The following is a 14,483-nucleotide window of genomic DNA, read 5'->3' on the forward strand; positions in this document are numbered from 1 at the left end:
AATAATCATGCTGCTGGTGCTGCTGGTGAGGAGAAAGGTCTCTCGTCGGTATCCAGCAACAAACTCTCACCCAGCTTGTCCAGGTTAAGGTGTATCCTGCAAAGGGCCCCTGCTCTGCTTCCTGCACCCAGGCACGGCTCCGACTCTTTGAAGACATGCGATGTTTGGCCCATGACCCCCAACCCCAAATGCCTCAGGCTCCCTTTGACCCTGGCCCCAGCCCCCCAGGCCGGCCGCAGCCCCCGACCCCAAACGCCCCAGGCCCCCATGACACTAAGCACATCCGGGCTGCTTTGCCCCAGCTCCACATATCCCCCGCCCACTCTGCCCCCGCATCCCAAACGCCTCCGACCCGCTCTGCTCCCGGATCCCCTTTTGCCTCCCGACGCTCTGGGGCCCCTTCGCCCCGGGCCCAAACGTCCCGGGCCCCCCACGTCCCGCAGCACCTCCGGCCCCTCGCCCCACCCGCGCCGCCGCCGCTACCTGCCCCGCGCCCCCGGCGCGCTGCCGCCGCACCCCGGCTTCGCCGGCGCCCGCCCGTTGCCTGGCAACGCCCGCGCCGCCGCCGGCCGCGCCGCCGCCGGCCGCCATGGTAGGAGGCGCCGCGGGGGCCGGGCTCGGGGCTCCGGGCGGCCCGGGGGGAGGCGGCCGCCTCGGGCGCGGCTGCCGGGCGCTGCAGGCGGCGCTGAGGCGGCTCCCGGCGCTCCGCCTTCCTCAGCGGCCCGCTGGCTCCGCGGGCTGCGTCTCCCCTCACGGGAGGAACGGGAGGCCGCGGCGGGGCCGGGCCTGAGGACGGTTTCCCGGCCGCGCCGCGCCCGCTTGCCCCGGCCGCCGCTGCGGGGTGCTGGGGGCGCCGCCGCCGTGGGCCGCCGGCAGGAGGAGCCGCCGGCGGGCAGCGGGGCTGCCTCGCTCGGCGCGCTGGCCTGGTACGCGGGGCGCGCGCTCAGCCTGCCGCCACACGCGTGTCTGGCTGCCAGCCGGTCAGGAGCCGGGGAGAAGCCCTCTGTGTGGGCTGCCTCTCTTGTAGGCTGCCTGGAAGGAGCAGTTTGCCCTCTGTAAGGAAAACAGGAAGCAAGAAGATGCTTGAGCCCAAGGCAGTGAGTGCTGCAGAAGGGCTCCTCAAGAAGTTCAGGGTCTTTGCCTCCCTGCTGCCACGTGCCCCTGTGGTCCATTTTGTGCTAGCTCTGCAGGTTTTAGGAGCTGAGTTTGCTCACGAAAATGGAAGAAAACTATAGCAGCCCACCAAATGGGTCATTTCCCGCTATTTTAGTGCGTTAAATCAGCCTGATGTCCAGTTGGGCATCGGAGCCCACGCGAAGGACGCGGGCAGGCGAGAGCTGTGGCTGAGAGCAGGAGCAGGGGCTGGGAGAAGCAATAAGACCTCTTGCCCTTTCTGCAGCCGCGGGCTGTTCGCTCCGCTCCACGGCACCCGTGAAATTGCAGCCCAAGACGTAGGAGCTAATGGCTTGTCCTGAGCATTTCTGGAAGTGATTTCCTTCGAGCAGCAGGACTAGTGAGCGGTTTTGGTGGCATGCGTCTGTATGCACCTTTAAAAGCAGAGAGCAGAAGAAGCAGTACTTGGCATGGCATGTGGTTTTTCTCCTGGTCATTGCCTTTGGTTCTTGTCCCATTTCTCCTTATCCCTGCTTTTTTTATTAAAGAAAGAAAGAAGGCATAAAGGACCAGAGTTCCACGGCTGCTTCCTTTCCCCACCCACCTCAAATTTGGAGATGAGCCTTGGAAGTGTCAAGCTTTCAGTATCTGTGAAATTATTTTTCATCTTTCTTGCAGGAGCAGTTTTTTTCATGTTATATATTCAGATATTTGATCTGTGGTTGAAACTACTAGGTAGTGCCAGTGATGAGAATACCTTTGAAAAAATCAAGGCTAAGAAAACTTTAAGGGCACTGTAATTGTAGTTCTCTATCATCAGGGCTGACCACTAGCAGCAACTTCTCCATGTCAGTTTGGATTATGAACTCTCAAAAGGCTACAAAGTTCAATTTGTACATTCGCTGAGAGTTATTTTTCCTATCCTTTCCCACATTTCCTTTGGACTTCCTTCTCTGTAGTTACTTGTGTGTGACCTGGTCTAAATAACGTTTGAAGCATCATGCATCATCTTCCATCCATTTTTTCTGTTGCAAGGATTATGTTCTCTACTGTCAATACAACTTCTGCCTCCTTGCTTTTTGAGGTTGGCGTCTGTGGCTAAGGTAATCAATCTTTTTTGTTTTCAGGCCTGAATTGACTTTTCAGTCCATTTTAATGGGCCAGAGGGTAACGCACATCTCAGTTTGATACATTGCATGAAAAAATTGTGTGGCCGCAGGCCTTAACTATGTGTTCTTATCCTGCTTTAGGTGAATTTTATATCTGCTTAGCTGACCGCCACGTATGTGTTTTCCAAGCATCCTTTCACCACAGACAATTTTTTTCTATCCTGTCTTGTCAAGGGGATTGTGACCCCCCATAGTAATAAATATCTACATCTCAAAATAGTAACAAAATATTTTAATAGAATGGTGTGTCAGCAGGCTACTCAGAATTGTGTGAGATGGTATATGGCATTTACTTATATTTTATTGCCATATGTTTTCTTATTGTCTTGTCATAACAAAATCACTGAAGCTAACTAGGTGGCAGTTGTGTCAAACCCTTATACAAGTTATAACAATCAAGCCTTTTTTTCTCAATCAAAGCTTTCTATCTGAAGCATGGTCCATTTTATTTAAGTATTTAAAGAACATATTCTTCATATTTTATTTAACCTTTCTCTGGTAACAAATTCAGTATCATGTAGCCCAGTTTGTTCCCAGGTTTAACTCTGGATATATATTATGCAAAACAATATTTATAGATTTATTTGCTGACTTGTTATGACCCATGACTGTAGACACTTATTTAATAAGGGATTTGAATGCACAAATGAATAGGAATGTAATACAGTAGGTAATTTGCCCATACTTTATTTTTTGGCAAGATGGTGCAAAATGTGTGGTATATATGCTGCCACAGAATGGAAAATAAAATGCAAAGTCCAATGGATTTTTTAAAAAAAATAGCCTGTTGTTTCAGAATTTGCAGGTTCATTCTTGCCTCTTGATATGATTTTCCTTTTCTGTTTCAAGGAACCAGGGAACATTAGTGAATCTGCAGAAGAAGCGTCAATTAATTTTAATGTTGGTGGCTGGCATTTCTCAATTCCCAAAAGTAAAGTTGCTCAGTTTCCTGAGTCTCTGCTGTGGAAAGAAGCCTCTGTACGAGATCAGTCTGAAAATCTAAGGTTATTTATTGACCAAGATGGATTTACATTTAGACACCTTCATTATTACCTGCAGACTTCAAAATTACCTTTTTCCAGCTGTGCTGAATTGAATTTATTGTATGAGCAAGCATTAATTTTGCAACTGACACCTTTATTACAGGTAAAATGAGATATTCTCTATGACTCTTCTATAGACTCTGTTCATTCCTAGATAATACTGGCTGTAAAAGGATGTCAAGGAGTTTGCGTAGATAACCTTATCAATACGTGGGATAGGTATCCAGGCAATTAATTTCCACATTCAACCCATCTGTCACAATTGGTGAGTACAGAAAATATTCCAAATTTGATATTTGACCTGTCAGAGGTCGTTCAGCAGTCATTACTTGCTTTTACTAAATTTAAACCAAGCAGAGACTTTTATCTGCCAACAGTTATGCTTATTACTTTGTGGCAATTATACTGACCAGTCTTTTGAATATGAGCCTGCTAACCTGCAAAAGGTATGATTACCGTTTCTGCTGTTGCTTGAAAGGGTTCAGTCTGACTGAAAACGATTGGTCCAAGTGGGACATCACTGAATTCACTATCCTGTCAAGTGGGAAACTGCAGTTCCTTCTCTCCTACTTTGTGGTATCGTGAACAGAATTGTTAAATGTACATCTTTAAGAACTACTTACTTTGCTATTTGGCTAATTTTGCTAATTACAGTGCAAGGTAGAGTTCGTATTTCCTGGATGGATGAAATGTGTATTTTCATATATGTCTGCAATTCTTCTAGGTTTAATCTAAACTCTGATTTTTGGAGTATTTCTAATACTTTTTGTGGAATCGTCTCAACAGTGTTATGATGCTTGATATTTTTAGCCAAAATGTTAATGTGGATTTTTTTTTTAGAACTGTGTTTAAAGATGTGACATCTCCAAATAGGTTGGAGAGGAAAAACAACCAAAACTCATTAATCTATTGTAGTAACAGTGTCTGATCACATATCATGAGACTATTGTGGTGTGGCCAGGAACACATTTCACAGAGCTTAAATTCTTTTCTGGCTTTTAAATATTTGTCAGTGCAACCTTATCAGTTCATGAACGTATTTTGCATGTGTATTTTAGAAGTCGTAATCATGGCTCTAAAGGTACTCTGTAGATAATTTCCTGCAATAGTACGTAACCATTTGTTCAAAGATTAAAATAATTTATATATCATTTGTTAAAAGATTAGCAAATGTAGACTATTAATCATTGTTATCATTGAGCCAAACATCTGTTCCTCTTTCTAATCATTGAGTTCTTACTGCTTATTGTAAAGATGTTAAAAAGAGCCCAACAGGTCTCTCAGGCTTTGTGTTGGGTTTTTGGCTATTTCTATTGTTGTCTGCTTTTAAGCATGCCACTATAGCGTGTGCTGAATTCAAGAGCTAGAATACAAATAAGTGTTATTAGATCTCAAATGATGCAAAAATGTTTGGTGTTTTTTGAAATATATGAATGGCTCAAGTTTTATTACACATTCCTGTAAATATTCACCACAAATTAATTCTAGTTACCTTTAGGTACCTAAAAATAAGGAATCTAAAATAAGTCAAACACCTAAACTATTTTAATAACTACTGGAAAGGGGAAGGGGTCTCTGGAGAGCAATTAATTCCATCAAAAATCATAAAGATCTAAACATAGATTAGCTGAAATAGGGGTACTGTGTCTGTTCTTGAAGCAAGATCATTTTGAGCATGAATCTGTTACCATCTGTAAAAGCTGTTGCAAAGTTCTCTGAGATCTGTTAAGTGTGTTGTTGTCTCCTTGTATACAATATTCCATGGCATTTTTTAATAGGTGTGAAGTACTGAATACCTGGATTAGACTTTTCCCATGGCTATTTTTAATTTTTGGATTAATTATTTGAATTGAAGTAGTAAATTGAAAAATTTTATGTACCTTAACAGACTTTAGATAACTTGAAGGAGGGGAAACATAATTTACGTGTCCGACATGCGGATATACCAATAGCTGAAAGAGCATCTCTGAATTACTGGAGAACACGAAAATGTATCAGCAAGCCATCAGAGATTCCTCTTAAAAGTCCAGCTTCCACAGGTAAACGTCCCACCTCCCTTCACAGGGTATGGCTAGTTCAGTGAATACTTGTTTTACTTAGGTACCTTTGGTGTGTAAGCTATAGCTGTTGGTGCTCACTCGTGTTCAGACCAGTCGAGAATTTTTGGATATTGCCCTAAAATTGGAAGGATTTTAATATATTGCCCTATTTTTGCACATAGTTCCCAGGTGTCTGTTTATTCGTATGCATGGGGTTGGCACTTAGAGATAAGACTTCGTCTGCTGGGGAACGTTAGATATTGCAAAAAATTAACGCAGGCTTTTCTGTACTAGATTCAGCTCTCCAAAGTGTATCTGTTAATTTCATTTTTCTGTATTTATATATTGATTTTGCACTAATTTTCTTCCCCAAGGATTACATGAAAGAGCTCCCCTAGGGCTAATGGATACACCGTTACTAGATACAGAAGAGGAAGTGAATTACTGTTTTTTGCCACTAGATTTGGTGGAAAAATATCCTGTACTAGTTAATGATGACAATTTGCTGTGGCTCCTTGAGAATGCAGCTCTGATTGAGTGTGACTGCAGTGAATTCCGCTTCATAGGTAAACTGTACTTCTTTTTTGTGAACAGCATTTGCCAAAATGGAAGCAAATGATTTTAATCTACTTCCATTTCTCAATAGCTGGTTTTATTCTGATATGTCATTTTTGGTATTAAGCTATTTCTGTCTATCTTCAATAGCACTTCTTTAAAGATCAGAATCTTTCTTCAGTTTTGGTTTTGCCATCTGCTGGTTTTACTGTCCTGTTAATCAAGAACCAAGCGCTCAAGTGTCCTCCAGTGTTCATGTCACAATATCTAAAATTAGGTACCTGACTGCAACAGAGTGATTCAAAGTGAGGAAGTTAGGTGTCTAGTCTCCTTCTATCTCAGCAGATAAAGCAAGATGCCTCTAAATGATGAACCCCAAAAATTCAGATAGTGCATAAGAAGATTCCTAGAGCTAATCAAGAGGTTTACTTCCTGCCAAGACACAGCGTGGAGTCCTGTCTCGTCTTGACAGGGAGACATGTAATTAAGCAAGTTTGCTGCTTTTAAAGTGGCAATGAATTTTTGCATAGCAACTGAGTGCTAAGCCCTGCTGAATTCTTTTACCATTGCCTGGTTTTAAACCATGGGAGGATGCCTCAGCAATCAGACTACAGTATAATCTGGCAGTAGGTGCCTTACGTATCTTCCATTTTACCTGGACCATTGTTCACCGTAATGCAAGAAAGAGCGAACAAGGATGTCTCACCATGTAACTTAGTGGGTAGAACCCTCTCCTGGGGCAGTGGGGACACTGGCCGTACTTATTTGTGTTTTATTAATCCATAGAATCACAGAATGATTGAGGTTGGAAGGGACCTCTGCAGATCATCTAGTCCAACCCCCCTGCTCAAGCAGGGTCCTCTAGAGCATATTGCCCAGGATCACGTCCAGACAGGTTTTGAATATCTCCAGGGAAGGAGACTCCACAACCTCTCTGGGCAACCTGGCCCAGTGCTCTGTCACCCTCACAGGGAAGAAGTTTTTCCTCATGTTCAGATGGAACTTCCTGTGTTTCAGTTGGTACCCGTTGCCTCTTGTCCTGTCACTGGGCACCACGGAGAAGAGTCTGGCCCCATCCTCTCGACACCCCCCCACTTCAGATACTTGTAGACATTGATGAGATCGCCTCTCAGGCTTCTCTTCTGCAGGCTCCACAGGCCCAGCTCTCGCAGCCTTTCTTCACAGGAGAGATGCTCCAGTCCCCTCCTCATCTTTGTAGCCCTCTGCTGGACTCTCTCCAGTAGTGCCATGTCTCTCTTGTAGTGGGGAGCCCAGAACTGGACACAGTACTCCAGAGGTGGCCTCCCCAGGGCTGAGGAGAGGGGCAGGATCACCTCCCTCGACCTGCTGGCAACACTCTGCCTAATGCACCCCAGGAGACCGTTGGCCGCCTTGGCCACAAGGGCACATTGCTGGCTCATGCTCAACTTGTCATCCACCAGGACTCCCAGGTCCTTCTCGGCAGAGCTGCTTTCCAGCAGGTCAACCCCCAGCCTCTGCTGGTGCTTGGGGTTCTTCCTCCCCGGGTGCAGGACCCTGCACTTGCCTTTGTTGGACTTCCAGAGGTTCCTCTCCACCCAACTCTCCTGCCTGTCCAGTGCCTCTGAATGGCAGCACAGGCTTCTGGTGTGTCAGCCACTCCTCCCCAGTTTAGTATCATCAGCAAACTTGCAGAGGGTGCACTCTGTGCCTTCATCCAGGTCACTGATGAATACATCGAACAAGACTGGGCGCAGTACTGACCCCTAGGGGGAACACTGCTAGCTACAGTCCTCCAACCAGACTGCGCTACTGACCGCAGTCCTCTGAGCTCTGCCGTCCAGCTTGTTCTCAATCCACCTCACGGTCCATCCCACTCATCCAAGCCACATTTCCTGGGTTTACCTAGGAGGATGTGATGTCCAATGGTTTTCTAAACTAAAATACATGAATGGTTCTGACATCAAGGACCAGAAATGCTGTTGGCAATGGGTAATGAAGGTAGATAAAACTTGCACAGTAACAGTAAATCTCTATTTGATCTTATATCTTCAGTAGTAAAATAACCCCATATTTCATTCATGAGATGTTCTTCCAGCCTCAAAAAAGATAAATACCTCTCAAAAATTTGTCAGGTTTCCATAGTTTCCATCAACAGGTTTCCATCCAGGTTTCCATCAACATAGCATTTCATCCTATGTGGACTCAGTTAAGATGAGATAGCGTGAAATTGCTGTAGTCTTGCCCTGCTAGTCTTATTGATAAACTCTAGTGTTAGCATGTGGGAAATCACATGTTTAAATACACATTGGGGTGGGACTGTGCTTTGGGGAAAAAAACCCAGCCAAACAAACAGGGAACCTCTTGTTTGAATTTCTTGGGATTCTGTAACAAGCAAAACTAACCTAACTGAGGTATACTTTGCTTACCCTTGTCTTCTGTACCATTTAGGCTACAACTGGCCTTTGAAAGCTAGGAGCTTTCAAAGCTGGAAGCATAAACCCTGTTTTCAGGATTTCATCTTCAAAGACAAAGTAACTCCTGGTTTATATTTATTATCTGTTACATATGCTAGTGAACAGTAATGCTGAAGGAAATCATAAGAACCCATTTTTGCTAAACTTGAGTGCTGGGCAGATGACATCAAGACACACTTTCTGTGTTTTGTCCTTATTTTCAAGTTAATTTTCTTCGCTCAGAGGAGATTTTGTTGCCTGATGATTTCTCCAACATAGATGTTTTGGAGGAAGAAGTTGTAATTTTGGGAATACCTAAGCTTGCAGATGCTGTGAAGATCTACAGAGGTAATATGATGAACATAACTATATATTTTCTTCCTATTATGGATTAGTTTTAATGTTACTTTATGAGACTGAGTGTTTGAATCAGAAATGTTATTAATACAGTCAACGCTTTGAGCTAAGTAGTCTTATCAATTGATTTCTGTATACATTGAAAATAGTGGAAAATATCAGAATAATTATTAATCTTTCTCAGGTCACAATATATCTGTGCATATCCTTTTTTTTTTTTTTTTTGTAGGCAACTGTTCTGTGTTGTCCTCTAACCTTGAAGAGTCTGCAGAGGGCTCAGGAAACAAACTGCAGGTGACTGAGGTACCTGTGCGAGCCCCACTGTATGTCATGGCACTTGGTCTTCTGGTCAAATATCCAGATTCAGCACTGGGACAGCTCTCCGTTGGAAGTAATTTAGACAGAAACAAGCTGTACATCTCTGGGAATGGAGTCCTCTTTCAGCACGTCAAGTATGGCTTTCCAAGACATAATTTGCATTCAGTTCATGAGGTTGAGTTTGCTTTCTTGTTCTCCTCCTGAGGAATTCCCCTTTCAGCCAGCTCAATCTTCAAATAAAATCTCTGCAAAGTATTGGAATCTGCAATTGGCTGCCTAGTGCATGAATCTGTTTTACGTATTTTATTCAATGCACTTATTCTTGCTATAATTCAGTTATGGAATAACTAGTGTTATCAAATTTAGCTTTGATATATGTTTTTTATATAATTATTAACACTCATCTATATTTCAAAAATGGAATGGTATAAAATTACACTATACTTGATGAATTTGACTAGACTAGACTAGACTCCAGTGAAGAATTTAGACTTCTAATTGCTAAATTTCAGCTTGGTCCTCATTCTTAGCATTAGTGCTCAAACTTATTACCATACTAGTCTACTGGTTTAATAAAATCCCTTATCTTATAGGAGAATGGCTCCTTAGGGAATCATTGAAACCATTTCCCGAAATAAATGAAAATGTAGAGAAGGTCAGACATCTTTGCAGTGACAGAGAATAGCTCCTAATTTTTCAAACAACATATGTGAAGGCACTATTTTTTTAAAGGGTGTAAATACAAAAATGCAGTATGTAAGTCATAGAAGTAGCTACTAAAATACACACTTTAATACACATTATTAAAAACAACTGGACTGTTTTCTTTCACTTGCTTGTTGTGACTTGAAATAAGAAAATAAGACTGAAAGAGATCACAATGGATCAGACTGTTGTGATTCAAACCTGTCGTGCAATTAGGTGCTCAGCCACATGTTTCCATGAACAATAAATTGAAAAACTTTCTGCACGTTTTAAACAACTTTAGATTTAGCGCAAACACAAAATACCCAATCTGTAAAGGGCTATGGAAGGACAACTGGGAAGATCAAAAATATCGTCAGGTCATCTTGTATACACTTGCTGTTATTGCTAGTGACCAATGCAGTGTAGAACAAATACTGGATTAACAACTTTATTCAAAGCCATTGCAGAGCACCTCTTTGATGGCTGCAGTGCAGTAGCTTTATTTGTTAGTATTGGAAAGTATTAGGATCATTCAGTGTTCTCAGTGCAAAAATAATATGGAAAGCTAACAGTAAAGATCCCTGGATGGAAAAGCATTTTAATAAGAATTCATATTTACTGACACCTATTCGTTAACAATAAATAGTGAAAATTATAAGAAAAGGAACAAAAAGTTCAGTGATCTCCTCTGTTTTTGTATAGGAACTGGTTGGGAACTTGCAGACTCCCTCTTACTGAAAATAAATCTGAAATCCAAGAACTCTGTGCTTATTTGGACAAAAGGGACGTTACGTATGAGCCGATGAAAGACGCTTTAAAATGCTTTCTGAAACAACAGGTGTCAGCAGAGAGCAGAGATTACAGTAAGTCAAAAATTTTCAAAAACTGTTTTATTACAAGCCAGATTGAGCAATATTTCCTGAATTAAAATAAATAATAAAAAAGATCAGTTGGCTAGACCCACTTTTGAGGAATTATTACAGTATCAAAATAAACCAAAGGTTTCACTATCTGAGAGTGTTTGTTTTCCTAAGATGTACTGTCACCCAGCTGCTTTATTGACTGGCTGTTGCTGATCATTGAACTCTACAATAATAACATTAAGGCCTACCTGAAATATAGAGCAAGTCTACATTGGATTTAGGTAGTGCTATTCATATTTTTGGATAACTTTACTTCTCAAACCTGTCAATCTCGTTCATTGAAATAATAAGTACAGTTTCTTCAAGCTTAGACAGTCCAACTTATTTTTCATCAGAACATCTGCTACTTTAAAGGTATCTATGTTTCTATTATTCTATTGATTTCTATTCTAGTCTATTTCTATTTCTATTCTATTATTACTATGATAGCTACGTTTATTTCTAGGTTTTATAGGCTCCCACTTTTTTGATGTGAGTCTGTTCTGTTAACACTTCGTATTAAACTAAAGAATCTCCTTTTAACTCCCAATCTAAGTGTATTTAGAGCCAGATTTGCTCTTAGCCTAAAAGTGATCTTTAACTTAAATACTTCTCCCACTCTGGTTTATCCCCACTTTTCCACTGATGCCTTTATAGAAAGATCATGACACTTTCTGTCAATCTTTATTGTGGCTTCTTTAGTATGAGAGGTAACACATTCCCTTGATTACCCTAGTAAATTTTCTTTTCACCTATTCCAATTTCCCCATATTCATAGAATTTCAATTGGAAGGGATCTCTGGAGGTCATTTAGCTCAACGCTCTGCCCAAAGCAGGTCCAAGTAGATAAGGTTGCTCAGGGCCTTGCCAAAGAAGGTTTCGAGTATCTCTAAAGATGGGGATCCTACAGCCTTTCTGAACCTTTGTTCCAATATATGACTACCTCAAGGTAAGTAAATAAATAGACAGATCCATACATCTAGCTGGAATTTGCTGTATTCCAACTTTTTTCCATTGTCTCTTGGTCTAGCACTATGCATCTCTGAAAATAATCTTATTTTGTCTTCTCTATATGCTCCTATTAGTTGCAGATAGCAGCAATAAGGCCTGCCTTTAACCTTTTTTTCGCAAGGCTGATCAAAGCCAGTTCTCTTAGCCTCTCCTCTTATACCACGTGCTCTAGGAAAGATAAATTTAATCACACCCTGTACATGGTAGTCCAGATGAAACTTCTCCAGCGTTTTGTATGATTCTACCCTGTCTCTGCTGGAATTGGCTCTTCTCATACGTCCTATGATGAAAGAGAAGAGAAGATTGAGAGGCGATCATGTACAAGTATCTGAAGGGGGAGTGTCAAGAGGATGAGGCCAGTCTCTTCTCCGTGGTGCCCAGCAACAGGACAAGAGGCAATGGGCAGAAACTGAACCACAGGAAGTTCCATCTGAACCTGAGAAAAAACTTCTTCACTGTGAGGGTGACAGAGCATTGGAACAGGTTGCCCAGAGAGGTAGTGGAGTCTCCTTCGCTGGAGATATTCAAAACCCGTCTGGATGTGATCCTGGGCAATATGCTGGGTGACCCTGCTTGAGCAGGGGGGTTGGCCTAGATGATGTCCAGAGGGCCCTTCCAACCTAAACGATTCTGTGATTCTATGATCTCATTTGCAGTTCCATGTTCTGCTGGTGGCATATAATTGCTCTGTGATCAACTTGTACAGCGGTCCTGCTCACTCCTCTGCTTTAACTCCCGTCCAAGCACTTGCCCTTTTCCTCCTGGCTCACCCTTCAGCTTGTAGGCTTCTAGATCTATTTCCTGTTGTTTATGTGCACGTTTGGCATCTTATTTTGTCCTAGGGACATTAATTTCAGTTTCCTCCACTCCTCAAGGTCTCTATGGGATGTTTATCCTTCCAGTTTTGAGCTATCATCATATTTCATTAGAACACTTCTGCTTTATATGAAAAGGGCTGATGTTCAAAGTATTCCCCTGCCCCACCATGCAGAAAATGTATATGTAGAAAGCAGTGATTCTTACAGATTCTTAGATGAAATTATAACCTTTGAGGAGGAAGGTCTGATCTTAAACTGAGACAACAATTTCTTATTGTTAGGCATGATTGTGTAGTATGTTGGATAATGCATTTTAGAAAATATAGCTCTGTGACTCAGATGTTTTAACAATAAATGATGCCTCAATTTTATGTACATTTTAGAAGCTGAATAGACATGTTAGAGCAGCTGCACATTATCCAAGCATATGTTTGTCCATTGTTTAGAGAATATTAGAGACTGTTTATATATCTGTAGCCCTATAAATGATTTCTATAAGAGTGTGACTTGTGTAGATCTTCTGTAAAGGCCTGAGCTATTGTAAGAATCAAATTCTCTATGTTAAATTTTTAAAATAAATTTTAAACAAAACGTTTGGATGCATATATATTTTGATTTTCCTAAAACAGTGTCACAGGAATTGTTAACTGTAAATAGTAATGTGAACTACACTATTAATGATTTCCGCAAAAACTTTTCATGTCTATGTTTCTACGCAAAGGTAAGATGTGGTTTGAACCCCAAGTAAGATATATCCAAAGATATTATATCTGTTCTCTGTGCATAAGAACTCCGTGAGGCTTGGTATACTTAGACACACCTACCTTCGGTGACCTAAACAGAATCACAGAATCACAGAATCGTTTAGGTTGGAAGGGACCTCTGGAGATCATCTAGTCCAACCTCCCTGTTCAAGCAGGGTCACCTAGAGCATATTGCCCAGGATCACATCCAGGATCACATCCAGGACGTGCTCAGTATACCAGACATGACTATGCTAATGTATATAGCCTTCTTACTATTATTATTTTTAAATGTACTGAGGAAAGGTGCTTTGATTGCAGCATGGATGGACTGAGTTGTCTACTGTTATTCTGATTTGCCTTTTGCTTGCACGTATATATGAGCACTAAGCAGAAGATGAAAGTTCCAGTTCAGTTTGCAGAGTGCTCTATTACTTTGCTATTTCAAAGAATTACTGTTATTTACAATATTTTGATGTAAAATCCAGTATCTTGCTAATTCTCTGTCTACCACAAAATTATTACTGCTTACGATTGTTTTAGCTGTAACCTTTCCTTTCTTGCTCCAGCTCTAGATGCAAACTGGACGGCAGAAATATCAGTCTGCTCATTGCATCAGATTGTGAAAGTTTATGTAGGAAGTAACTGGTACGAAACTTACTTACAGACTTTATTGAAGGTATGGTAGTTAATTATCTTTGGATTATCTTAATGTGAACCTTCTTAAGACAGGATTTTGAATTCTATAAATTAGAATCTATATTTCTAATGATAAGAATTATTAGAATACTTTTGACCTGAAAGCTTAGAATGATCAGAGCTTCACATGTAAACTGGGAGTTGCATGAGGAGAAATATATTCAAGTACCTGAGGGAAATAAAGCTTGGACTTCCCAGAAAAGTACCTTTCTGGGCTAATAAGTAGTTCAACTGCTAATATAAGTAGACTTGATGTAACCTGTTTAATTCTTTTACTGAGGAAGCACAATTTCTGTTTGGATAATGGATGTCTTTCCCTCTAAAACTAGTATTGGAAATATGCAGAAAAAAAATAGTTGGGTCTTAACTATATGCCTACCCTTATGTATGAGCTTAAAGTCCACTGAATTTAAGTTTAGTGAGTTAAAGAAAAACCGTACTAAGTTGCTTTGAATTAGCATGGAATTAAGAGCATACTGATAATTAATTGCAAATACTTGAGATGCTTTGCTGAATTCGTATCTGAGCTCATTTAAATATCACCGCTGACAATATCCTGAGAAGAGCTATTTTTCATGAGGGAATCCTGCTTTG

General features: G+C 41.5%; 1 protein-coding gene across 1 annotated transcript in view; it reads left to right on the top strand.

Annotated features, from left to right (window-relative positions):
* Nucleotides 1-7: 7 nt before the first annotated feature.
* The window catches only part of KCTD19 (potassium channel tetramerization domain containing 19), a 31,330-nt gene continuing 16,854 nt past the window's right edge, over nt 8-14,483 (top strand). Inside the window, exons 1-10 of the mRNA XM_068956372.1 lie at nt 8-48; nt 444-592; nt 2,110-2,216; nt 3,132-3,428; nt 5,214-5,364; nt 5,739-5,930; nt 8,580-8,702; nt 8,941-9,163; nt 10,419-10,579; nt 13,760-13,869. Coding sequence (XP_068812473.1) covers nt 8-48; nt 444-592; nt 2,110-2,216; nt 3,132-3,428; nt 5,214-5,364; nt 5,739-5,930; nt 8,580-8,702; nt 8,941-9,163; nt 10,419-10,579; nt 13,760-13,869 — 1,554 coding nt within the window. The remainder of the gene's footprint in view (nt 49-443; nt 593-2,109; nt 2,217-3,131; nt 3,429-5,213; nt 5,365-5,738; nt 5,931-8,579; nt 8,703-8,940; nt 9,164-10,418; nt 10,580-13,759; nt 13,870-14,483) is intronic.

The sequence above is a fragment of the Struthio camelus genome, chromosome 10 (genome assembly GCF_040807025.1).
Source record: "Struthio camelus isolate bStrCam1 chromosome 10, bStrCam1.hap1, whole genome shotgun sequence".
NCBI classification, from domain to species: domain Eukaryota; kingdom Metazoa; phylum Chordata; class Aves; order Struthioniformes; family Struthionidae; genus Struthio; species Struthio camelus.